Source organism: Vombatus ursinus, unplaced genomic scaffold (genome assembly GCF_900497805.2).
Source record: "Vombatus ursinus unplaced genomic scaffold, bare-nosed wombat genome assembly UNPS02014861.1, whole genome shotgun sequence".
Taxonomy (NCBI): domain Eukaryota; kingdom Metazoa; phylum Chordata; class Mammalia; order Diprotodontia; family Vombatidae; genus Vombatus; species Vombatus ursinus.
In genome coordinates this window covers 11,727,908-11,753,516 of record NW_020954639.1, presented here as the reverse complement: position 1 = coordinate 11,753,516, position 25,609 = coordinate 11,727,908, and the positions used below count along the sequence as shown (strand labels likewise).

Below are 25,609 nucleotides of genomic sequence, written 5' to 3'. Positions count from 1 at the left end.
GTTCTATAGGTGGTGTGTATCAGAGGCAGACAGGAACTCAGTCCAAAGCCACTGTTATTTGCACTGTACCACCTTGCCTCCCTTGAATCTTCTAATGCATTTAAAATTCTGTTCACAGAGATGAAGTTTACACATAGTTTTCCCAGAACCTAACTACTATGAGAAGTCACAGTTTGCTGGCTACCAGCACTACGGGACATTTTATAAGAAACTAGTAGTTACCCTCCAGGGTATCTAGGTGGCACAGTGGATAGAGTGCAGGGCCTGGAGTCAAGAAGACTTGAGTTCAAATTTGACCTCAGACACTTGCTTGCTGTGTGACCCTGGGCAAGTCACTGAACCCTGTTTGCCTCAGTTTCCTCATCTGAGCTGGAGAAGAAAATGATAAACCACTCCAATATCTTTGCCAAGAAAACACCAAATGGGTCACAAAAAGTAGGACATGACTGAAACAACTGAAAAACAACAACAAAAGTTGCCCTCCAGGATATCACCATTGGTGGTTAGAAATATACCTCCTTAGATATTCCTAACCACCCTTTAATAACCGAATAAGAGCAAAAGAAGTGCCATATTAGACTGACCTAATGGCTTACATATCCCAAAGGCCTGCTAGTACCTTCAAAATATTTTTTCCCATTTGTTTGGCTGCTTTCTTCAATATCAGATTAATGTAATAGACTTTAAGGGTTTAGCAGCTAGAATAAACAGCCTGTACTCTCATTCCTCCCCAGAATGCTCAGCAGGTGTGCCTTTTCATATGTCTTATGTCTTAATTATCAGATCTCCCCAAGCCAGCTTTGGCAAGGGGGTTGCTGAAGCCTTCAACACTGACTCATTAACTTTTCAGGAACCTGCATGATTTGTCAATTTTCCAATAGCAGTGACCATTCTTTGCCCTGACCTGGAACGGACTTCTGATATGATTCTGAGAGGCAAGGGGCTTATTGGCTGCAGGGCTTCTTAAACTTTCTGCACTCTAGACCCCTTCAGCACGACTCTGAGACCCACAGTTTAAGAAGTGCTGCAGGGGTCTGGAATGGAAAAAGTTTGAGGGCCTGCCTGTGTAGTTAGAAAGTCCTGCCCCTTACACACAGTAATCATACGACTTTAGGTAAGTCATTCAAATTCTTGGTACCCCCAGACAACTCTCTGAAACTAACTTTACAAATACATCTATCTTTACCAGTGGAGGGAGTTTGCACTCTAGGAGTCTTCCCCTCCATGATGAAATCACAGGTCAGAGCCAAAAATCTCTGGCACAAATAGATCCCTTTGGGGCTGACTGAACCATGCAGTCACTAGGCTTATAAACCATGTGCCCTAGGCAGGAACACCTTTGTACAGTCACAAGGAATAGATCCAATATTCAAACTGGGAATGAGGAGGAAAATGGTTTAAAGAATCAAAAATGTGCTAAGTTAGAAGGGACAGATTCCCTTCAGGTGGCTAGAAATCTAAGACTCTGTTAGTGTTAAGCTCTCCTGGTGTTTTGGAAAGAACTATGCTCTATTAAATTCAAAATCTTAGAATAATGTGAAGAGGGGTTTGGGGTGGGGGTGGAGTGGAAAGGGAAGAATCAACATTTATTAAATGCCTACTAAGTTTTACAGATATTATCTCCTTGGATCCTCACAACAGTCCTGGGAGGAAGATGCTACTATTATTCCCATTTTACAGATGAGGAAGCTGAGGCAGACAACTATTAAGTGACTTGCCCAGGGCCACACAGCTAGTAAGTGTCTGAGACTGGATGTGAATATAAGTCTTATTGGCACCAGGCCCAGGGTTTTATCCATTGCTGCCTCAGTGAGAAAAATAAGATTATTTTTAGAGCAGAAATTCTCATGATTTCTTACATGCTGAACCTTCGTAGATAATTCACAAATGAATGAGTGTAAGAGAGGTGAATTCTAATTATAAATTCCTCCAAGGAGCAGATATCCTAGAGTCTAACCCCACCCATGACCCCCGTTATTTTACAGATGAAGGTCTGGGTCTCTGAGACCCAGAGAGGTATGCAAGGTCCCACAGCTAGCCAGCATCAGAACAGAATTAAAGTGCGTGTCTGATTTCCCACTGAGGGTTCTTTCCATCATCCCTTTCATGGGGTAGAATTGGCAGGTGTGTTTTTATTTGTTTTCTTTCTCCTATTCATTTTCTGTGCCCACTAAGCAGAGGAATTAAACAGTTGAAAGTTAATGGGGGCTGGCACAGTCAGGAAGAGCTGGCATAGGGCTTGGTCCTTAATTCATGACTACTTTAAACAAATGAACTGTGAAGACTTTGCATTTCAGAATGCTTCACGTGAGACTGAGTGCATGTAAGTGGCACGTTGTAAAGTTGGTCTACAGCAACACTCTTGGGAGAGGGAGGGAGGGAAGGAGGGAATGAGCATTTATTAAGCACCTACTATGTGCCAGGCACTGTGCTAAATGCTCTATAAACATCTCGTTTGATCCTTATAAGAACCCTGGGAGATAGATGCTATTATTTTCCTCATTTTATAGTTGAGGAAACTGAGGTAGACAGATGTACTTAGCTTAGAGGTGGCATGATATGGAGGAAAGAGCTTTTGTTTTGGAATCTGAGGACATGGGTTCAAATCCCACCCCTGGCACTTACTCCTGGTGCAACATTTCTTGGACAAGTCATCTAACCTTCCTGAGTCTCAGTTTCTTTGTCTGTAAAATGTAAGAAGGGGCTAGACACCTTTGGTGTCTCTTCTAGCTCTGGATCTGTGTTATTATCCCTGATTTTTTTTTTAGCAACCTTTTTCTCTCAGTCTCCACATTCCCTACAAAGAAGAAAAAAAATCCATGTATATGGTGTATGCTAGGGAGGGCCAGATGAAACTAGAAGCAAACTCTGTGGGGCCAACATCGTGGTACATGACAGCCTCTCCAGGCCTCAGCTTTCTCATCTATAAAATGGGAAAGTTGGGCTGGATGGTCTGCCCAAGTCTCTTCCCAGCTCTGGCTATAATTTTGACTTGGGACTACCCTTTCTACTTCAGTCCCTGACAGTGGATCAGAAATAGTAGATACAATCAACTCTGGTTTTCCTGCTATGTAAAATAGGGGTTCCTTATAAGCTTATATATACACTGGGCTTTCTTGTCTTCACTGTGTGGTATTATCCCTTTCCCTGAACCAAAGTGCCTTCCTTGTGGATGGAAGGACTATGTGGCTGGTTCCATGCTATCTTATTATTCCTTTTGGAACTGACTCACTGGCGGATCCCATCTACATATGAATCATGTTATCATCCAATGCTGGTCTACAATTGGAAAGGTACTGATTGTGTTCAGCCCCTGTTCATTTTGGCCACCTCTGTTGCATGATTCAATTCAACAGAGCTTTACTGGTGGCTTACTATGTTTCCTACTAAGATCTCATAGATGGTTGGGGATAGTGGTGCACACCTGTACTCTCCACTACCAGGGAGGCCAATGTTGGAGAATCTAGTGAGCTTGGGAGTTCTATTAGTGCACTAGGCTCATTGGGTGTCCATGCTAAATTCTGCCTTAATACGGTGAGCACTCAGGAATGAGAGGGGCCACCACGATGCCCAAGGGGTAGAGCTGGCCAAGATTGGAAAATGGAGCAGGACAAAGTTCTGCTGGACATCAGACACTTACTAGGTAGGCCATAAGTAGCTGCCATGTTTCCAGCCTGAGTGAGATAGGGAGACCAGTCTCAAAAAAAAAAAAAAAAGATCTCATATATAATCTCATATGTCCAGTTTTTCTATTTTTCAACTCAGTAGAGGAGTATTGATGGCTTAATTAAGCCACCATTTATCTGTGGGTAACTCACCACTAGGCCATCAAAGAGCTGCTCTCAGGGGACCATCCTGAATTGAAGCATATGTTCAGCTGTTTTTCAATTGTGTCTAACTCTTTGTGACTCCATTTGGGATTTTCTTGGCAAAGATATTGGAGTGGTTTGCCATCTCCTCCTCCAGCTCATTTTACAGATGAGGAAACTGAGGCAAACAGGGTGAAGTGACTTGCCCAGGGTCACACAGCTAGTAAGTGTCTGAGGCCGGATTTGAATTCATGAAGATGAGTCTTCCTAACTCCAGGCCAAGTGAACTATGTACTATGGCATCACCTAGCTTCCTCATACTGAAGTACAGATGATGTAATCTCCTTGAGGTCAGGGCCCTATTTTATTTTGTTCTTTATTTTCCAGGTCCCTAGCAAAGAGCCTGGCACATAGGAAACACTTATAAGTACTTGCTGAATTAACTTATGGAACAAAGACAGATGAAACTTAACAGGGTCCAAAGAGAACCAGGATCTTGTTAACAGTTTTGGTTTATAATGCCCCATTCAGACATACATTCAAGCCTGTGAATCTTCTAGCCCAGTGACTGTCTACCCACCTATAAGTCAGCTAGAGATAAGTATCAGCAGTCTTTAGGAAGTCTTACAGTGGCTGACAAGCCTTGATCTAGCTTAGGCAAGTAGGTGGCACAGTGACAGGATAAGATTCTGGGCCTTGAGTTAGGAAGAACTGAGTTGAAACCACTCCGACTTGTCTTAGCTGTGTGACCCTGGGCAAGTCACTTAATCTCTGTCTCTTGGTTTCCTCAACTGTAAGGTGGGGATAATAACAGCACCTCCCCTAGGTTTATTGTGAGGATAAAATGAGGTAATATTGGTAAAGTGCTTTGCAAACCTTAAAGTGATGTACACAAGCTATTATTGGTGTTGTTTGTCTGGCCTCATCTGTCTTGTCAGAAGACTCTGGAAGGAGTCTTTGGTGACTCAACACAACCTGCGTTTTTATCCAATGACTGCTCTGGCATGTAGCTGCTCAGTGCTCCGTGTCATGATGGTGCTCAGTAACGACTTATTATCTAGCAGATGAGCTGACCAACTTGGCATTTAGGAGGGATTTCTTTTTTTAGGCCTCCAGTGAGCAGCAAGTTTGACATTTTCAAACTTTCATGAATGAAAAGCCTCCCTCTTCTCAGTGTGGGCGGCAGGGAAGCCAGGCTTTGTTAACAAAAGATTCCTCAAAGAAACTAACCCAGCAAGAGGCCTAGTACAACTCCAGACCAAAAGCTCAGCATTTTCTGGTTCACGTTGGAATCTGTCACATTAGCAGTGAATATTATTCTGAGTATTGAATTGCAGAAGAAGACATGGGGAGAGATACTTCTTTTCAACACAGAAAGCATTTTTTGAAGGCATTAAGTATTGCCCCCATTAAGTATATAAATTGCCTAGACCTTTAAGTATCTCAATCTTTACTGACTCAGGGTCTCCCAGATATTTTTTTAAAATTGTCTCTATCTTCATAGCAACACAGTGAGATGAATTGAGTAAAATGAAATGATTATTAAATATGTTTTGATGATAAAGACATAAATGTATTGTCTACATGGCCTACATGAGGTGCAGCAAGTCAGAGGGGAAGCAGAAATAATGCTTTGTTGTTATGCCATAACAAATATATTGTGTTAAAGCCACAAACACTTTACAGACATGATCTTATGTGAACCTTGAGACATTTGTAAAGCAGGCAGGGAACATGTTACAAAGGATAGAAAGAACATTGGACCTGGAGTCAGGAAGATCTGAATTTAAATCCAGCCTGAGACACTTACTAGCTGTGTGAACCCAGACAAGTCCCATAACTGCTATCTGCCTCAGTTTCCTCAACTGTAGAATGATGATAATAGCACCTACTTCACAGGGTTGTTGTAAAGATTAAATGAGATAAGAATGTTTGTAAAATGCTTTTAACCCAGTGCTTGGTACGTAGTAGGCACCTAATAAATATATGTTCCCTTCTTTCTCTTTCTTATACCCATTTGGCAGATGAGGAAAATGAGTCTCAAAAGAGTTGAGACTTACCAATTATGTGATCTTGGTTAGCAAGTAGAGCTGGAACTCAAACTCAGGTCTCCTGGTGCCTAAATCCAGTGTGTGCCTGCCATAACACCTACTGCCTCCTGAGAGCAGAGGTTGTAATATCTTGCTCTTCCTTTTTAAAACTTCCAAACTGTGCCAGCCTTCCTTGCAGACAGCTTTTCAATATTCTTACCTTTTTTTTTTTTAAAGAAAGAAACCTTTAGCTGATAATTCATAAAATGAAGTCATTTTGAATGCAGTATGTCCAAATCTAGCATATCAGGAGAGGATGATAGACTCATAGCTTTAGAGCCAGCATAGACCTCCAAAGAATGTTGCCTTGACTTGAGAATAGTAGAATGCTTTGGTAGAATAGCCTCACCTCCATCAAAGGGTAATGAATCTTGTATTCTTCATATCTGATTAATGGAAGAGAGAGGATGTACCTCATATTCCAGGATTTATGAGTGCCCCATTTTGAACTGGATACTGGGTTAATCCATCAGCTGAACCAAGCACTATGCTGAATCCCCAAGCATGCAAGTGTACCCATGACCGTGGTCCTGAAAGCAGAAGGCCCACTCTTTCCAGCTAAGGCTATCAGCTTCATTCTCTTGTCCCTTACAGGGAATGTCTGGCAAGCAGCCAAAAATTGAATGTTCTTCAAGCCAACACGTTATAGCATTTGAGTTTCAGGACAGAAATTTAGGTTCTCTTGGAGAAGTTGGTACATTGTGTTAAGCGTAAGTAACTATGAAAAAAACAAAAGGCATTCTCAGCCACAAATGGACACAACAGAAGTCAGCTTGTTTCAAAGTTAATTGTATTATATTTTGAACAACGGAAAAAAAAATCTCTCAAAATGTTATTTACTCCTTCCCCTATGTGCCTCGCCTCCCATATAATTACTGAATGTGCTTCCTTTTAAAACATGGATTGAAATTCACGTCCTATGTCCACAATAAACAGGCTTGCAGAAATAGCTGAAATTGACTTAGGCACTCTGAAGACTGGGGAAGGAGAAAGGAGAAGACAGTGTTGCTTTTTTTCTGTCTGCTATTCTTTACTTGCTAACTGGATGAAGATTAAAAGTAATTAATTGTTGCTGATTACTTCCTTTTCTTGACTTTTAACAGATACATACGATCCTAGCCGAGTTGAAAGAGTCTGATATGAATGATGTGCAAATCTTGGAACACTCCAGCCTGCTAATTAAGTATTCTCTGATTTGGGGCTGACAGCCTGCCTGCCCCAGGTGTTTGCTTAGAAATCATCACTAGTTTTTGGTATATCGATAAAGCCTTTACCACTGCCCATAGAAATGAATCATTCTTCCAGAGCTATTTTGTGGAGATAATGAAAATCTTGCCCTTTGAAGCCACACCTGTTTTCTGTAGCAGTTCTAATTAAACTGTGCCTACCTTTCTCAAGGTTTTTTCACATTGATGGAGGCAGCTAGGGTGTAAATGAGATGAAGCTAGGTATTTCGTCTAGTCCTTCAGTGTCAAAGGTCAGACACGGGAATACTCTGAAAATGATTTGAAAAAGAATGTGAATGTGTTAGCTCCCTTTCTGGATCTGTAAAGCCCAGGTTTTTGTGTTTATAGGATAGAATCTTGGAGATACACTCTTTCTGAGAGTCCTTCTGCACCTTCTGAGAGTTGTGGGGAAATGGGGAATGAACATAAGGTTTTAAAAAAAATCAATTTGGCCACCTACTATTAAAAGGAATTTGCTTTAATTACATAAGTAAACTCGCCACATTTAGAGAATAAAAGCAATCTCTTATAAGGTCCTAAGGGGTAAGGACTTGTGCCATAATGAACTAAGAATATTATTTATGGAGCAACTAAATATTTTGGTCAGTTGCAAACAAAATACCATTGTGTGTTTTGCACTCAGTATTATCTACTTTTATTTTCTGTATTGATATTTAGAAATTCTTTTATATGAAAAAAATCGCTGATTTAAAATAGCCCATTTTAACAAAGTAACTATATTTCTTTTTAGAAGAACACTATTTTTCTATGATGTAAACTATTGTTTGGTGGCAGATTTTTAAAGAAGTATTATATTTAAAAGAATCTGTATCCCTTTGTGTGAAGGGAACCCTGAGGAGGGTTCAGTTTGATGTTTTAATGTATATGTTATATCTCTTAGTCGTATACAATGCTGCCACTTGGATTTTGTTGTGAAAAGAGATGTCTATATATATAAAAATATTATGGGGTTAATTAACTCTTTTTAAAAATGAATTTTTCACAAAGATTTTTCACAAACATAGCTGATGGGGTATTTTTGAAAGTCATCCCTTTCAGGGTGCAGCTGAAATCCTCCAAGTATAACCAGTGCCAGATTAACTAGAATTACCAAAAAGTGGTTTCATATTGTGTCTGATTGTACAGCCCTGAAATACATCTTCTCCAATCTACCCAACACTTCCCTCTTCCCTAACCACCATACATGTACATGTGTACACTCTCATGTGCACAAGAGAGTGCACACACACCCACACCCACAGACACTGTTATGCATTTTACCTGGAATGGTTCTGAATTAGTCTCTGTATTAAAAATATTGCTTTGAGACATTAAATATGTTGCATTTCAAAAGAATATTTTGAGGCCTGTACATTCTGCTGTGTTTAATATTGCATTAACCTGCACAAACTTTATTTATGAATTTTTTATGTGTTTCTGTCCACTCTCTTTGTAAGATATTTTCATTTGCTAACATTCATTTGAAGCTCCTTTGCTTCCAACCACCCCTTCTTCCTTGCAGGAAAGTTGTCTCCTACATTGTCCTTTCTCAAAAAGCTCCCTGATCTATTTTTATTCATCTCAACTTCCTGAAATGATCATTTTTGGGTGGTCTGTAATTTGGCCCCAAAAACAACCCTTGTGGTGCTTAGGCAACTGCTTTTATACCCCCATAATATGATTTTTTTTTTTTTACAGAAGAGCTTTATATACTTAGTCTATCATAAACAAAATAAGATTCATGTAAATCATTCTTTAAAATCCCCTCAGATATACTAATGAACAATCTTGGCATATATTTTATTATTCATTTTAAGTTTTGGCTTTTCCAGCTGGAAAGTTACAAGAAGATATAGCATTCATATCAATAGGAACCAGGGCCAACTCACTACTTGGAATGGCCATGGAATGACTCTTTCTGGGAAAGACTTTAGTGTGGAATGGTTCACTCAAAAAACTTTGGTCATTGATTAACCACTTAGGTTAGTGTTGGGTCAACTGGCTTGAAACTGAACCACCTGACGAGCCTATTTGGAATCGGTGTCCTTTTCACATTTAGAAAGTGGGAAGAATCTTCTTTTTTTCTCCAAAAACTAACCCTGTCCCTTCTAAAACTATCAAATTATTGCCTAAAGGTATTCAAATTAGAAATGTCATCCTAGAAATGATTGGAAAGAAGAAAAACTGAGCTTTATTCTTACTCCAGATTCTTCCTAATGGCCACAGTGGGAAAAAGAAAATGGAAACACAAGAGAAAGCAGGAAAAGGGAAACAAAATGTCTCATTTCATTATGGTTGATAGATAATTTGGGAAATATAGAGGATCATGACTTTGAGACTTCCATTAGTCTCAGGTAACTGACAAATATATCATCCCCAAATATGGCTTATTTGAAGATTTGAAGCCAATAACATCAATAAACCATGACAGTTTTCTCTTCATTAAATGGCACATAATTGATTAATTGGTAGCAATTAGTTGATTCAACTACAATAAACAATTGTGCTATTACCTATTTGCCAAATTGTTTTCTTGGTAAATATGGCTGTTAACATGGTCATGTGTATCAAGAGTTTGGGGACTTAAAAGATTAAAATTTAGTTCTGACCAATGTTAAACTAGAAATTTATAGAAAAATCATATGTAAAGTAGAAGTAAGTGATAATTTAAAAAGGAAAGAAAATAAATTTAGCTAATGGCTACTTGGTTCTGATTTGCCTTGCCTTGTAGCAAACTTTTAATTGATTGAAAATAATATGTTTCAACATTCTTTCCCTGTATCCTTTGCTATATCCACAACCTGTCCTAGAGTACCAACCAAATGTGTAAAGGTTTCCCTCTGGAAAGCCTTTAGTTTCCACCACTACCACCACATGTTGTGCTCAACTTTTCCGGCCCAGTGGATTTTTTGAGACTCTTCCTTTTAGCATTATTGGGTGTATTGGCCAATTTGGTTAAGGTAGGTATCATTAGTGGGAGTTGTACTATTCCATTATGGAATAGGAGGGAAGTCTCATACTGATCAAATCCTTAACAGGGCTTTAATGTTTGGGGACCAATTTTTTTTTTTATTGGTCAATGGTCACAATTATTTAAAATCACCGTGATGATACAAACTATTCCAAATCCATGGGACACACTTTGACCTATAGAATAACCTATCCCATGATCTGGGATGCATTTCAATGACACCCACCACAAATTCAAGTGGCTCACCAATGAGGTAGGTTGAAATGACCCTCATTACTTTTGGAGAGCAAAACAGTGACTTTTCCCAGCAACTGCTTATCATAGAATTTCTACTGCTAGGACGCTAGCAGCAGAGTAGGGGATACTAATGACTGTGTCAAGAAAACCAGGTCCTGATTCATATCAGAAAAAGTAACTGGAAGGAACCCAGGCTTAATCCAGCAACTTTCAAAGAGTGTATTTGTGATTGTTGGCCATCTTTGCTAAAAGTTACTAAGTAATGCAGAATTAAGTGTCAAGGTTAACATTCTTGGAAAGTGATAAGTGCCACAAGATTATAGTTATATACATATTTGACCTTGAGGAGGAGATACTTCTGCTGTCCTAAGTTTTTGTAAGCAAAGACTTTCCTATTTGGGGCCATTGTTCTGCTTAAAACAGGGACTGCCTGATCCATCTGTGTTTGGAGACAGGATTTAAGAAGTGGGGGTGGGATGGGGCTAAGCTATTGCTGCAGTGAGGACTTTTTGTATCTTTTTTTTTTCACTCAAGTTATAGATTTTGTGCATATGTTTATGGGAGTAGAGTTGCTACTCTAAACTGGGTCTAGGAAAAACATTCCAAACGACCTTTAAGAGTCTGCACAGTGGGAGGTCTCCCCAAAGAGTGGGATGTTTCCCTCTGGCCAGCTCTGACCAGACTAAGAATAGGGAGATAATAAAGTAGCAGGAGAAAGAGAGACAAAGATACACAGAGCGAGATAGAAAGTGGGAGAGAGAGGGGGGAGAGAGAGAGAGAGAGAGTGAGAGATATGCCCCTTTTCAGCAAAAGTTTCTTCTGGAGTAACCTGAAGGATGCTTCAGGCCTGGGACTGTCCCAGTCCTGGGTAGGGGGAAAAGGTGGAGGGTTCTCTATTGGCTTATGAATTGTTGCATAGTGGTCTTTATTCTGCAAATGTCATGTAGAAGACCTGGGGTCTTCTTGTTCAGTGGTCCCTGCTAAGTGACTGAAACAGAAACCTGAACTGGAATCCAGCCTTCCTTCCTGTTAGCACAAAGGCCCTGATTTGGGGCAGGGAGGCCAGGCAGTGTTTTCCAGAAGATAATCCTCTTTCCCATATGGAAGCCAGGTCCCGTAGATCTCAGCTGCTGAGCCAACGAAGCAGCTCAGCTTCCTCCTTCCTCCCCTCGCCCTCCACCCCCCCACTGCCAGGGACTTGCTATGTAGTCCTCACTGTCTTGGAGAGGGAGGAAAGGGAATGCAGTTGGGAGCAGCATATGGCAGGAATTAGAAATAAAAATGCTACATCCCAGCCAGGGGAAATGGCAGTAACTTCCAGATTATAAAATAAATGAGGTCCTCTCTACCTGGGTCAGCAAAAATCCCAACCATCACACCCAGGCCTGGCGGAGAAAATAACCAGAAACATCCCTGCAGAAATCTCTGAAATGCAGCAAAGACAAGCACCCTGGTGAACCACAGACAGTCTACCCACATGTGTCAGTGAGCACAGCTACAGAGAACAGATAGGAGAGCCCTGTGGCAAGCTGCAGCAGCAGGTAATGGCTTGTTGCCAGCTCTGAATCGTGGCTACAGGTCATCTGGTCCAAGAGAATGCATGGTGAGAAGGGGAGGAGAAGGGAACATCCAGGACAGGGGAAGAATAAAGTAAGCAATTGAAATATTTGTAAAATGTAGTGGGATGAATGTCTTCAAAGAGCTTTGTATTTCTCTGCACAATGTAAATACAATGTTGCTATCCTATATTACTATTTAAGGGTGATTAACCCTGCTACCTAATGCACATGTTCCAAATAAAGATTTTGCATGAATCTGCTGGTGTCTGTTACTTTTTGTTGAGGGTGGGAAAATTGAACCTGAATAATATTCAAAGGGAAAGTTACTATAGGCCAGCTAACTACAGGAGGGGGGTGTACTCCAGGATAGGGAAAGCTGACTGGCCCATCAACTGGAAAAAGCAAAATGAGGTAATTGGGGCCACCCTTGATGTGCATAGAGGATTGGATTCCAAGCAAGTTAATATCTTAAGTTGCATTCACCTCAGTTGTCCAGAAAAGGGTTAAGGTAGTGCAATGGACAGGGCACTGGACTTGGATTCGAGAAAAGACCTGAGCTGAAAGGTTGCCTCAGACATTTACTAGCTGTGTGACACTTGGAAAATCACTTAACTCCTCTGGGCCTCAGTTTCCTCACTTGTAAAATAGAGAGTTGACTCAATAACCTCACGGGTCCTAAAACTCTAAATCTATGACCTGTGAAAAAGACTCCTCTGGTGGTGAAACTTAGAATGGCATTGGCTTGCTTTTTAAAAAAAAAAAAGACAGTGTTTTTGTTTAAATCTTCATTTTGGAATTTAATCAATTGAAAGAGTATCTCCCACTTTGAAGGAGATGAAAAAGGTCAAGCACTCAGAGCTGACTGAAGTTCTTGCTTGCTCTGTGCCCTACGCTCAGATTGACTGCTGCCTCTTCTAGACTTATTGAGCCTACGGTTTAGTCAACAAGCTTCTCAGCTGTTTCCAAGTTTAAAAATCACTCATGGGTCTCCCTCTCCCTTGAGAGGAAGGAATTAGGATTATTTCTACCTCCAGTCAATTTGTCCAATGTCTGTTTTCTTCCTTCTTGCCTGGGGTTGTCTTGTGGTCATCAAAGCATGGGTCTGGGGAGGTTTTCCAGGTAGTCTGGGAGCTGGTCTGAAATTCTAGTCTCATAAAAAGAGACAGTCATGTGATGGAAATTATTAAATATATCACGAAATTGCAATTGCAGGTCTTAATCTATATTTTTAAAGTGCAAAAATGAATCCTTAGAAAAGGTAGTCACTCTTTCCACACCTCGCTCACCATGGTTATTGGCCTAAGGAAAAAGTGTGACAAAATAGTGATATTGTGAGATAATGGAAAAAAATACTGGACTAGGAGTCAGAAGACCGAGATCTGGGCCTGTCCCTCCACTAATTAGCTGTGTGACCCATGAGGAATCCCTTAACTTCTCTGGCCCCATCTCGTCCAATGAGAAAAGTTGGACTCCAATAAAGCTGGAATTAACCTTTGGCAATCATGAATGTATGATTCTTATTTCTTCATTTTGTGGGATCAGGAGTCAAAAACTATCTTGGTTCCTTGTCAAAATAGTTTATTGGCCAAAACCTTTGAAAACCATTGTGATGTGCTCCTAAGTGATATAATTTTCCTCCAGCTTTTTGGTTATTTCTCTCTCCTCTAGTATCTATGCTAGTTCTTCCCTTGTCCCCTTCTCTTTCTGTAGCCCAGCCAAGAGTCTGACAATATATTGAATTTCTTCAGCATTATTTTCCTTCCATCAGAATTGAGGTACTTAGATGTCTGTAAGCCTGGCAGACAACTGGAGACACTAACATACATTGACCTATAGAGATGGCAACTCAACTTCCTTAGAATGTGGTTCCGTAGGTTGTTGTTCTTAGCCATTCTAAACTAAAAGAACTTTGTCTCTTAACAGCTGAGTCTTTTCTATTAATATAGCACCTCTCCCCCAACATGCATCAACATGGATCAACACATATCAACATGGGCAATCTCTATGCATTTCATCAATCAATGAGTACTTATGAATAAGTACCAGCTTTGTGCCAGGCAATGTGTTTGGTACTGAGGTCCATGGAGGGCTTTTAGTGGAAAATGCTGTTTTACTATGAAGCAATCAACAATCTCTTATTAATTCACTTTTTTGTAGGCACTATGTTAGCTGCTGGGGACTCAGGGAAAGACATCAGAGTCCCAAGTCTTGATATCAGGAGAAGCACATATATAAGAACATGCAAGGTAGACTACATCTCTTCATCTTGTCTTCAAGAATACTGGGGGGGGGGGGGCTTCTGTAGCCTGGGATTATCTATTCCTCTTTTCTCTATTTATATGAATAATTGAGGGTTGAGTCAGTGGGAATATTACATAAAATCATAGAAAGATATACAAATAAAAAAGATAAACAAATTTGCAGAACAAATTTATTACTATCACCAAGAAGACAGCTGGAGATCTCTGCATTGGTGAACATTTTTCTTCCCGTTTCAAAAAAATGTAGGGTTGCTTATTATGTCAAGGAGAACAAAGCAGATGACTAATGGGGGTGGGGGAGCTGTGAAGAGGAGAAATTACTGTGCCAGCTTATTATTAGAAGACTGATGCATTTGACTTTTCACTTGAGTGTGGGACTCTTCTAAGAGTCTCTTCAGGCAGGAAATAGTGCTAAGAACTAGGTAGCAAGTCATTTGCTATTTTCTACATAGTAAAGCCCACAGTAAAATATAGCGTTTTACCCTATCCCACCAACTATAGGTCATAACCCTAGGTTCAAATCTAGCCTCAAATAGTTAGTAACTGTGTGACCCTGGACAAGTCCCTTAACCTGTTTGCCTCAGTTTCCTCATCTGTAAAATCAGGGAAATGGTAGCATCTACCTTCCAGGGTGGTTCTGAGGATCAAATGAGATAATAATTTTAAAGTGCTTAGCACAGTGCCTGCACATAGTTAAGTGCTACAAATGTTAGCTATTATTGTTATTAAAATGAGATCTCTCAGGAAACTACATGCAAACATACTATATATATTGAAAAGTAATTATGCAAAATTGCAATATCTTCTTATTTTTTAAATAAATTTTACATGCATTTATAATCTGCTCCTCCCACTTCCTCCTGCCACATTGAACAAAAAAAATAAATAAACAAAATTCTCATTAAAAAAAAAACTACATCATCTAGTAAAAAGTAATTCGCACATTGGCCAAGCCCGAATACGTTTCTTTCTCTGTATATTTTAAGTTAATTACTTCTATAGCAGGAAGTGGGTGTTGTGTTTTTCCTTCCGTCCTCTGGACTTATGGTTTATTACCACACTTCTCAGAGTTCTAAAGTTGTTCAAAGTGGTTTTTCCCAATGTGATTGTCATTTTATAAGCTGCCATTTCATAAAAGCTGTCATTTTATAAATTCTCTGGTTCTGCTTAACTTTCTGTGCATCGGTTCATGGAGATCTCCCCAGTTTCTTCTGAAACTGCCCATTTTGTCGTTTCACAGAGTAACAGTATTCCATTACATTCATCTTCTTTCACCCAAGCTGGTCCCATTGCCTGCAACACTCTCCCTCTTAAAATCCCTAGCTTCCTTCAGTGCACAGCTCAGATGGAACCACCTTTCCTCACCTCCTCAGTTCTCTTCCCCCTATCTCCACCCCCTCCAGACTACTTTGTATTTATTGTTATATTTTGTATGTATCTCTATCTAGGTCATTTCTCCCCAGTGCAGTGTAAGCCCCTTGAGTACAAGGACTGTTACATTTTGTCTTTGTATTTCCAGCTCAGTATGCCCCACACAGTAGTCATTCAAATACTTGTTGAATTGTACATTGTATGTTAAAATGTACATTGTATCCATTCACCAATGCCTCCATTTTTCAACTAGTACCAAATTGTTTTGGGAATTACTTCTTTATAGCATAGTGTAAGATCTGGCACTGCCAGGCTTTCTCTCATGTGCCCCCCGCCCCCTTAATTTCCCTTTGGATTTTTTATCTTTTTCTGCCTCTATGAGTTTTGTGATTATTTTCTTTCTAATTCTGTAAAGCAATTCTTTGGTAGTCTAATTGATATGACATTGAATAAGTAAATTAACTTGGTTATTATTGTAATTTTTAGGATATTGACTCATTCTACCCAGGAGCATTCAATATTTCTCTAATTATCTAGGTCTTTATTTCTGTAAAAAGTGATTTATAATTGTATTTATATAGTTCTTGTATGTATCCTGGTAAGTAGGCTCCCAAGGATTTTACACACTCTATGGTTATTTTAAATGGGATTTCTCTCTCTTTCATCTTGGTTTTATTGGTATGATATAGAAATGTTGATTATTTGTGTGGATTTATTTTTTATATCCTGCAACTTTGCTGAAGTTGTTTGAATTAATTTTAGTTGACTTTCTAGGGTTCCTTAATTATGTCATCATATGACTTGCCAAAAAAAGTGATAATTTTGTTTCTTCTTTGCATAATTTTAAAAAATTTTTCATTGCTATAGCAAACATTTCTAGCATTATGTCAAATAGTAATGCTGACAATGGGGGCATTCCTTTCCTAACCCTGATGTTCTTGGAAAGTATTCTGCTTTAGCTCTGCTACATACAATGCTATCTCTTGATTCTAGATAAATGCCACATATCATTTTAAAGAAAGGTGCATGGATCTCTATCCAGTGTATTTAACAGGAATGGGTGTTGTATTTTGTCAAAGGGTTTTTTTTTTAACTCTAATAATAGTAATCTAATGAATTTGAATTAAAAGTAAAGGTTGTTTATTCATCCTCATCCTTACTGCTTTCTTCATCATTTTCAATTTTCAGGCAGTATAGTGCCATAGAAAGAGTCCTGGACTTCATCTCAGAGGCCCTGGTTGTGTTCTCAGCTTTGCTATTTACCTGTTACCTGGGTGACTTAGGTTAAGTCCCTTAACATTGTTGGGCCTCAATTTCCTCATTTGTAAAAGGAAGGAATTGAATGAGATGATGTCTCCAAATTCTTTAAAAGCTCTGAATCTGCCATCCTGTATAATCTTTAATATTATCCATCGACGTTAAGCCCAAACTAGAGTCACATTCTAGTTTTCTGTGAGCCGAATTTTGGAGGCAAGTTTGGCGTCTGTTTGAATGATTCTAGTCTATGCTACTTATCATAGATTTAGCGCCATGAGGAACCTCAGAAGCCATGAAGTCCAATTTTGCATGTGGGGAAACTGAGGTCCAGACAGATTGACTAGATTAAGGTTTTGTGGCTTGTAAGAGTAAAGAGCCAGGATTTGAACCAAAGTCCACTTAACTCCAAATCCAGCATCGTTTCTATTACCACACTGTCTCATTCATATCACGGAACTGGTTATACTGTTTAACTTTACCCTTGAGCACAGATTAATAGGGGGCTTACAGCTTATACTCCGCAGGATCCAAAATTAATCCCAAAATACAACTCACTCCAGGTGCTGGTTTTCTAAATTAAAAAGCCATTATAAGCACTGGTGTTTATCCGGTAGCATGTGTTCTTAAAGCACTTCTCCAGCTTCTATCCCAGGCAGTATGGAGCTGTGGAAAGAAGCCTGGATTTGCCCAGGGTTCCATAATTAGTAATTATTTGAGGCAGGATGTGAACCCAGGCCCTTTGACTCCAGAGCCAATGTTTTTTTCCACAGTACCAAGCTGCTAAGAGCTCCAAGTTTAAATCTTGGCTATGCCACTAACCAAACTAGGTATATATAATTTTGGGTAAATCACTTAACTTTCCTGGATCAGTCATCCTTGTCCTTTAAAACAGAAAGAATTATGGATCGTCTTTTGCTCCTCTCACCCTACCCTGCCTCCACACATTCCTAGTTCCCTTATTAGGCTTCACTGCCTCAGCACACTCTGTGAACCTCTGTCCAGAGCAGTGAACACTCGTTTGGAAGGAAAAGAGAAATTGCCTGCCACACAGCCAAGTACTGATCACAGCCCCAGCTTTGCTGGCCAGCTAAGTAATGCGACTGCCACCTCTACACCCCATTCTCCAGACTAAAGGGAAATCAGGCTGACTTCCAGAACTAAGCAGTTTAATATTCAACTCCCAGGTAGCCTCATCTCCTAAATCTAGCCTAATCCAGGAGAACACCATGCCCCAGAGCTTCATGCAGCCTACATCTTTAGTCTTAGCCAAATGAGGCCATTTCTTTGTTTGCACTTCTCTGCTTCTAATGGAAACAACCTTATTCCAAAAAGAATGAAAAGCATCCTAAGTAATTGACTAGTATTATTTCCAGGGAGCTAAATGGTGAGGCCTCTGGGGGAAGAATATGAGAAGCAGAAGAATATGAGAAGCAGAAGAATATGTCGTTTGGTTTAAAATAGACTTGAGACACAAGGTAAACCTGAATAATTTTTTTTATAGACAATTTCCATTTTGGCACCATGGAAAAGCTCAGTCCCAGAGTTAAAGGTGTATAAATTAGTAGGCCATGCGAGAGAAAAAGGTTCCAACCTAAAAAAAAAAATTGTTTTATGATTGTCATTATGAACCAAGGCTTTAAGTTAAGAATAACTACATATCTAGTATATTAGTCCAGTGCCTAGCATACAGTAAGTGTTTAATAAATGTTTCTTGACTTGATTTATTTCAACAAGCTCTTCTAGAACATGGACTCTTAACCTAGAGGTACATGGATAGATTTCGGGGTGGGGTGGGGTCCTGTGAACTTGGATGGGAAAAAATATACCTTTATTTTCGCTAACCACTAATGGAAATTTAGTGTTTGCTCTCATTATGAATGTAGGCAACAAGTCACTATCGAAAGAATGGGCCCGTAGGTTTTGTTAGATTGTTAAAGGAGTCCATAACACAAAAGAAGTTAAGAACCTTTTCTAGAGGTTAAGAACCTCTATTCTAGAAGATAATCAGAATACCTATACTCCCTCTACACATTTAATTCAGTTCAGTATAATGAGCATTTACAGGATTAATTGCTTATTGTCTGTTTAAAACTAGGCTAGTTTTGTAAGTTTGGTTTCCTCTTTGAGGGATTTTCAGCTCGGATATTTTTCAGTGACTCAATTCAGCAAATATTTGTTGAGTCCTTCTTCTCTACTTGACAGTGTGGGAGACCCAGAGTATAAACCACAGATCTTTGCCTTCAAGGAGCTTATGAATGAGTGTTGGGGACATGAGGCATAGAACCTTTAGAGAACCACATAAGAAAACCATATAATACAATATAAAAGCAAGTATCATGAGATCACTAAAAATGATTTTCCAACTTACTAGCTGTGTGACCCTGGGCAAGTCACTTAACCCCATTGCCTAGCCAAAAAAAGGAAAGAAAAGAAAAGAAAAATGATTTTCCTAAGGTGCAGTTCCCATCATGTTATCCCTACCCCCCCATCAACAACCTCCAATGATCAGGATCAGCCTCCAGCATCAGACACAAAGTCCTTCATGATCCAGCCTCCTCCAACTTTTTCAGTTTTCTTATACCTTACTTCCTAATAAGATACTATTTGATTCAGTGACACTGGCCTCTTGGCTGTTCTATGAACAAGATACTTATCTCTTGGCTCTGGGTATTTTCCTCGGCTGTCCTGCATGACTAGAATATTCTCCCTCCTCCACTATAACTACATCCTTCGCTAGATTCCTTTAAGTCCAACTAAAATCCCATATTTTACTGGATATCTTCCTCAGCCCCTCTTAATTCTAGTGCCCTCCCTCTCTAAATTGTTTCCTGTATATCCTGTACATAGATTATTTTGTATGTTTTTGTTTGCATATTGTAAGCTCCTGGAAGGCACAGAATGGTCTTTTGCTTCTTTTTTGTGTAGCTAGCCCTGAGAAGAACTTAATAAATGTTTGTTGACTGATTGAGCATCAATATGGATGGGACAGACCATGTCTTGGGAGATCAGGAAAGGGGATGATCTGTATTGGGCAGAATTACTGGAAACAGCCTCAACTACATAGCAGATGTTAGGGTGGGTCAAGCTATACTGCCCCACTAACCCAAGCAAAATTTTAGAAGAAAAAAGGCAGCACATTCTTTTACTTCCTCTTAAGATCCCTTTCAAGATCACATAGGTCTGCAGTGGTGACAACTGTCAGCACGGCTGTGGCTTCAACAGTATAAGAAGGAATTGACATCAGAGGGAAATTTGACTTGAATGTTTGATTGAAGAAAGACAGACAGTGAAAAACGCAAAATAGCTAGCAGCCTTTCAAACCTGTTTATATCCCAATGAGGCTTAACTACCAGCTTCCCAAAAGACAGTCATAATTCTGCTCTAATCATTCTGTTGGTATGTGCTCTGATTCTTGTGATTATCATTGCTTTAATGTAGGAATAAATTTCCTGTTACATACCTGATTAATATTTTCTCCATTTTGGGGAAATCCCTTTAGACTTTCTCTTTTTTTATTTTTTTCCCCTTTAGACTTTCAAGACAACTATTTCTACAATTATCAGTTTTCTCTAGGATGCTGAGGAGAGTCAAAGAGTGAGAATTTAGACCCCACTTCCTCAACTTAGAAGGCTCTTCTAACATTGAACTTGATATAGGTACGACTACATACCTTAGCACAGGAGGGGAATATACCCTCGCCTAGCCCCTGGGTCCCAGCAGCAGTGTCAATGTGCTATATAAGCATATACATGATAGAAAAATGACTAGGAGTTAGTTTGGCGAGGAATATACTAGCATCTGAGGAAGGAAATAAAAAGGACGCACTTGATCAGTTTTGTTTGTTTTGAGGTGATTGGTGTTAAGTGACTTGCCCAGGGTCACACAGCTAAGAAGTACCAAATGTCTGAGACTAAATATGAACTCAGGTCCTCCTGACTCCAGAACCAGTGCTTTATCTACTGCACCACTTAGCTGCCCCTTGATCAGTTTTCAAAGAGGATAGAATGTTTAGATTGCAGAGTGTGTAGAGGTGAGTAATGAATCAGAAGCCTAAAAAAATAGGATGAAGGTTATGGTGTTCCAAGGCACACAACCTTATAGCATCATTGAAAAGATGGCTCTTTGTACCAGGGAGCAGCTTATGATACTGCTTACCATGGGTGATTGACTGGAAGATGACATGGTGAGTGGAAAGCAAGTGGGATTTGGAGTCAGAAGTTGTTATTCAGTTGTGTCGGATTCTATATGACCCCATGGACCATAGCACACTAATGCTGTCTGTGGAAGTTTCTTGGCAAAGATATTAGAGTGGTTTGCCATTTCCTTCTCTAGGGGATTAAGGTAAATAGAGGTTAAGTGACTTGTCCAGGGTCACACAGCTAGTAAGGTCTGAGGCTGAATTTAAACTCAGGTCTTCCTGACTCCCAGCCCAGCATCTATCCACTGAGCCACCTAGATGCCTCCAAGGCAAACAGATGACTCAGTTTCAAATCCTGGGTTATGCTACTGTACAGTCTTTACCTCTCTGGGCTGCATTTTCCTAATCTGCAAAATGAAAGGGTTCTAATATATGACTTCTGAGGACTCTTCCAACCATGATCCTGTGATCCCATGAAATAGGAAAAAAGAAGCCCATATCAGAAAACCCATGACTGAATCAGATAAACAATATATTTGTAACTACAACCTTGTAAAAATAAGCAACTTTGAAAGACTTAAGAACTCTGATCAATGCAATGACCAACTGTAATTCCAGAGGAAAAATGATGACCTGTACTATCGATCCCCTGACAGAGAGACGATAGACTCCAGATGCAGAATGAGACATACATTTTTGGACAGGGCCAGTTCAGGAATTTGCTTAACTACATATATTTTTACAAGGTTTTCTTTTTCTTTTTTCTTTTGTCAAATGGGTAGAGGGAGGTGGGAGGGAGAGAAAATAAGTGCTTGTTAATTGAAAAAATGAAAGAAACAAAACTCATACATCTTTTGTCTCCTATTCCTACCTCCAAAACAAACCAACAAAAAAATACAATAATGGGCTTCCTAGCAAAGCAGGGGGACAGTGCAGGGGCCAACAATACAGCCAGGTCTCCGCCTAGTTCTCCCTTGTCTTTTTGCTAACAAGACCGTAACTTGGATGGGAATTGTCTCTGGTTTTCTTCATGCCCCTACAATGCCAGGCACACGGTTGGCACCTACCAAGTGTTTGTTACTGACTCCCCGGGTGTCTCGTCCTCTTCTGTTACTCTCCAGCCCAACATACATTGCAGTATGTTGTGTCTGATCTGGCACTGCCATCATCTAGACAACTCTTAGACTCTCTTGACACCACGGCTTGATCTTCAGACAGATGTCGGGGCCAATCCTGGTGCTCTAAGTTCACAGGTAGTGATGCTCTAGGATTAGAATGGAAGGAGAAAATAGATGAGGAAAACCCTTTTGATGACTTCACTGTGTCTGGGCCTTTATTGTATGAAGAGCTGGATTGATTCTGTCATGAGGCAGAGATACGTGGGCTGTGTGAAAGAGGAAAGGACCCCGTGGAACACTTAATGGGGCCCAGGGCCTCACATTTGGTCTCTGGCCAGGCTTTCTCCCATGCAGGAGTGCCCAGTTTAATTTCTTGCTAGAATAGTTTTGTTCCAGATCTGGACAAATCTTCATTAGATGTTTCCTGTCCCAGTTGCTTTCCTTAATCCGGTGCTGCCCACCCTGTAAGACTTGGCTGTCTTTACCGAGCCTGGACCTGGTATGTTTATTTTTAGAGCTGTGTTTGCAGGGATGGCATTTTCCATGTGAGCTCCTGCTTTCACTAGCAAAGATTTTCCTAAAGATTCTCACCCAGAGAAGGAAATGCCTCTGTAAAACTGGGGAGGGGGGGGCAGGGAATCCATTCAGCTGTTTCTGATAATCAAGGGTATAAATAAATATAGGGATGTGTGTGCGTGTTCTTAGCCATGAGTTTTCTCTCTGGGGGTTCTTAAAGTTAAAAGCTCAACATCTTGGAGAGGGGAGGTAACTAGCTAGAGGACCAGTAAGGGCATTTTGGTTCGGAACTTAATTATAGTCAGGAACTTCAGACTTAAGATTTTCACAATACTTTGTCTATTGACATCCACCAAATGATACAATGGTATCATTATTTTGACCATCAACAATCCTAGGGACTGCGAAGGCAGCCCAATGAACAATGCAGTGCAGTGTATTCTGCTCCATGTCATTTTGGTTTGGAAATCCTCATAGGGGACCTTGAAGGCCAGACTGCTTTGATAAAAAATTCCCATTTGGCCTTAAAGTGAAATCTGCTTACAAGTGGGATCACTCATTATTTCAAAGAAAGGCAGGGATTTTGATAATGTGACTTTGGAAAGGCAATGTAGAAGGACTGTTATGTACAAAAAATATTTATAGTAGATCTTTTTGTGATAACAAAGAACTGAAGGGGTGCCCCTGAATTGGGGAATGAATGAATGAACAAATTACAGTAATTGAACGTGATGGAATACCATTGTGCCATAAGAAATGATGAAGTGGACAGTTTTAGAAAAACCTAGGAAGATTTGTATGAACTGATGCAGAGTAAAGTGAGTAGAACAATTGAGCAATAACAACATTGTAAAGACAAACAGTGTTGAGAGATTTAAGAACTCTGATCAATGCAATGTGCAATAATTGATCATCAATCATGATTCCACAGGACTTAGTATAAAACATGCTTCCTACCTCCTGAAAGAGAAGTAATAGACTTAGAATGCAGATTGAGACATATTTTTTGAACATGACCAATTTGGAGATTATTTTTTTGTTTGACTACCCGTATTTGTTACAAGTTGGCATTGTGGCATACTGGATATATAGAATGTTGGACTTAGAGTTCAAGAAGACTTGAGTTCAAATCCCACCCCTGATATTTATTGGCTGGAGGACAATGGAAAAGCCATTTAACCTCTCAACGAATAACTAATATTCATATAGAGCTCTTTGGCTTACAAAGCACTTTACGCATTACATTTAAGCCTCATAATAATCCTGAGGTAAGTGCGAGCTTATTGTTAACCCCATTTTACAGATGAAAAACCTGAGACTTGCCCAGTGTCACACAGCTAGGATGGATTCAAGAAGCAGGATTCAAACAAATGTAATTCTTCCTTCCAAGTCCAGTGCTTTATCCACAATGGCACAGAACAAAATGTTAGCACTAGGAGGGGACCTGTGATTATAGGATCTTAGATTTAGAGCTGGAATGGACCTCAAAGGCAAACCTCTTTGTTTTGAAAATGAGGAGACTGAAACTCTGCGAGGTTTTAGTAACTTGTCTAAAGTCACTCAGACTATGACTATTAGAGGTGGCATCTGAACTGGGTCTCAGAGGTCCTTTGACCCCAGAGACAGTGTCTTCTCAACTTTTCAGCTAGTCCAGCTTTCTCATTTTACATGAGAAAACCACAGCCCTAAAAGATAAAGTGACTTGCCCAAGGTGACATGGCTCTTATTCTTTGTATTTGAATCAGTTCTCTAGATATCTTGGAAATGAGACCTTTATCAAAAGATATGAAGAGGCATTTTTCAAAGGAGAAAAAATCAAACTATTAACTTCCATGTGAAAAAATATTCTATATCACTAATAATAAGATAAATGAAAATTAAAACAGTCCTAAGGCTCTATCTCTCACCCATCAGATTGGCAAACTGACAAAATAAGAAATGGTGGTTGTTGAAAGGTTTAGAGAAGGACAGGCATGCTAATGCACAGTTAGTTAAACTGTGAATTGGTCCAGCCATTCTGGAAAGCAATTAGAAACTATGCTCCAAAAGTGAGTAAACTGTACACATTCTTTGAGTCATCAACTAGGCCTATATCCCAAAGAGATCCAAAGAAGGAGGGAATATTTATAGCAGCATTTTTCATTTTACAAAAAAAGGAAAAAAGAAAATTAAGGATGTGTCCATGTGTGGGATAGCTTACCATATTACGGTATGTGAATATAACAGAATATTACTGTGCCATAAGAAATGAAAAAAAGAGATTTCAGAGAAACCTGGCAAGACTTTTATGAGCTGATACAGAATGAAGTAGCAGAACTTAGAGAACAATTTATACAACCGCAACATTATACAAAAAACAACTCTGGAATAAGTAATAATTGAACCATGCAATGACCAACAAGGACTCCAGAGTGTCTATGATGAAGCATGCTACCTGGAAAGGTGACAGGTTTAAGGTGCAAAATGGACAAAGATAATGTAGGAATTTATTTGGCTTAACTATGTGTATTGCTAGAGTTTTCTTTTTTTTTTATGGGGATGAGGAGTGTGAAACAGACAGTGAGTCTAATAATAGGATTGCCAAAATATAAAGAGAAAGAAAAAGCAATGATACTGTATAAATTGTTCTCCTAGTTCTGCTAACTTTACTGTGCATCAGCTCATATGTTCTTCTAGGTTTCTCTGAAACAATGTTTTAACATTTTTTTATAGTGGCAATAATATTTCACTACATTGGTATACCATAATTTGTTCAACTCTTTTCCAACTAATGAGCATGTCCTTGGTTTTCAGTTCTTTGCTATAAGAAATAGAGTTTCATAAACATTTTTGCATATGTGGGTCACTTCTTTCTTTTTTTCTATTTGAGGGCATTGGTCTACTAGTGTTGACTGGCTCAAAGAATCTTGCAGAGTTTAGTGATTTTTAGAGCATAGTTTCTCATAGTTTCTCATTGCTCCACAAATAAGCATTAAAATGCCTGTCTTCCCTTAGCTCCTACAACAATTGTCTTCTTCTTCTTCTTCTTCTTCTTCTTCTTCTTCTTCTTCTTCTTC

The 25,609-nt window shown here is 39.5% G+C and overlaps 1 protein-coding gene across 2 annotated transcripts in view; it reads left to right on the top strand.

Annotated features, from left to right (window-relative positions):
* Positions 1 to 11,118, top strand: part of JCAD (junctional cadherin 5 associated) — a 76,534-nt gene extending 65,416 nt beyond the window's left edge. For both annotated transcript variants that reach the window (XM_027841546.1, XM_027841545.1), the window contains one exon: positions 7,003 to 11,118. In XM_027841546.1, coding sequence (XP_027697347.1) covers positions 7,003 to 7,037 — 35 coding nt within the window. In that variant the 3' untranslated portion in view covers positions 7,038 to 11,118. The remainder of the gene's footprint in view (positions 1 to 7,002) is intronic.
* Positions 11,119 to 25,609: the final 14,491 nt, after the last annotated feature.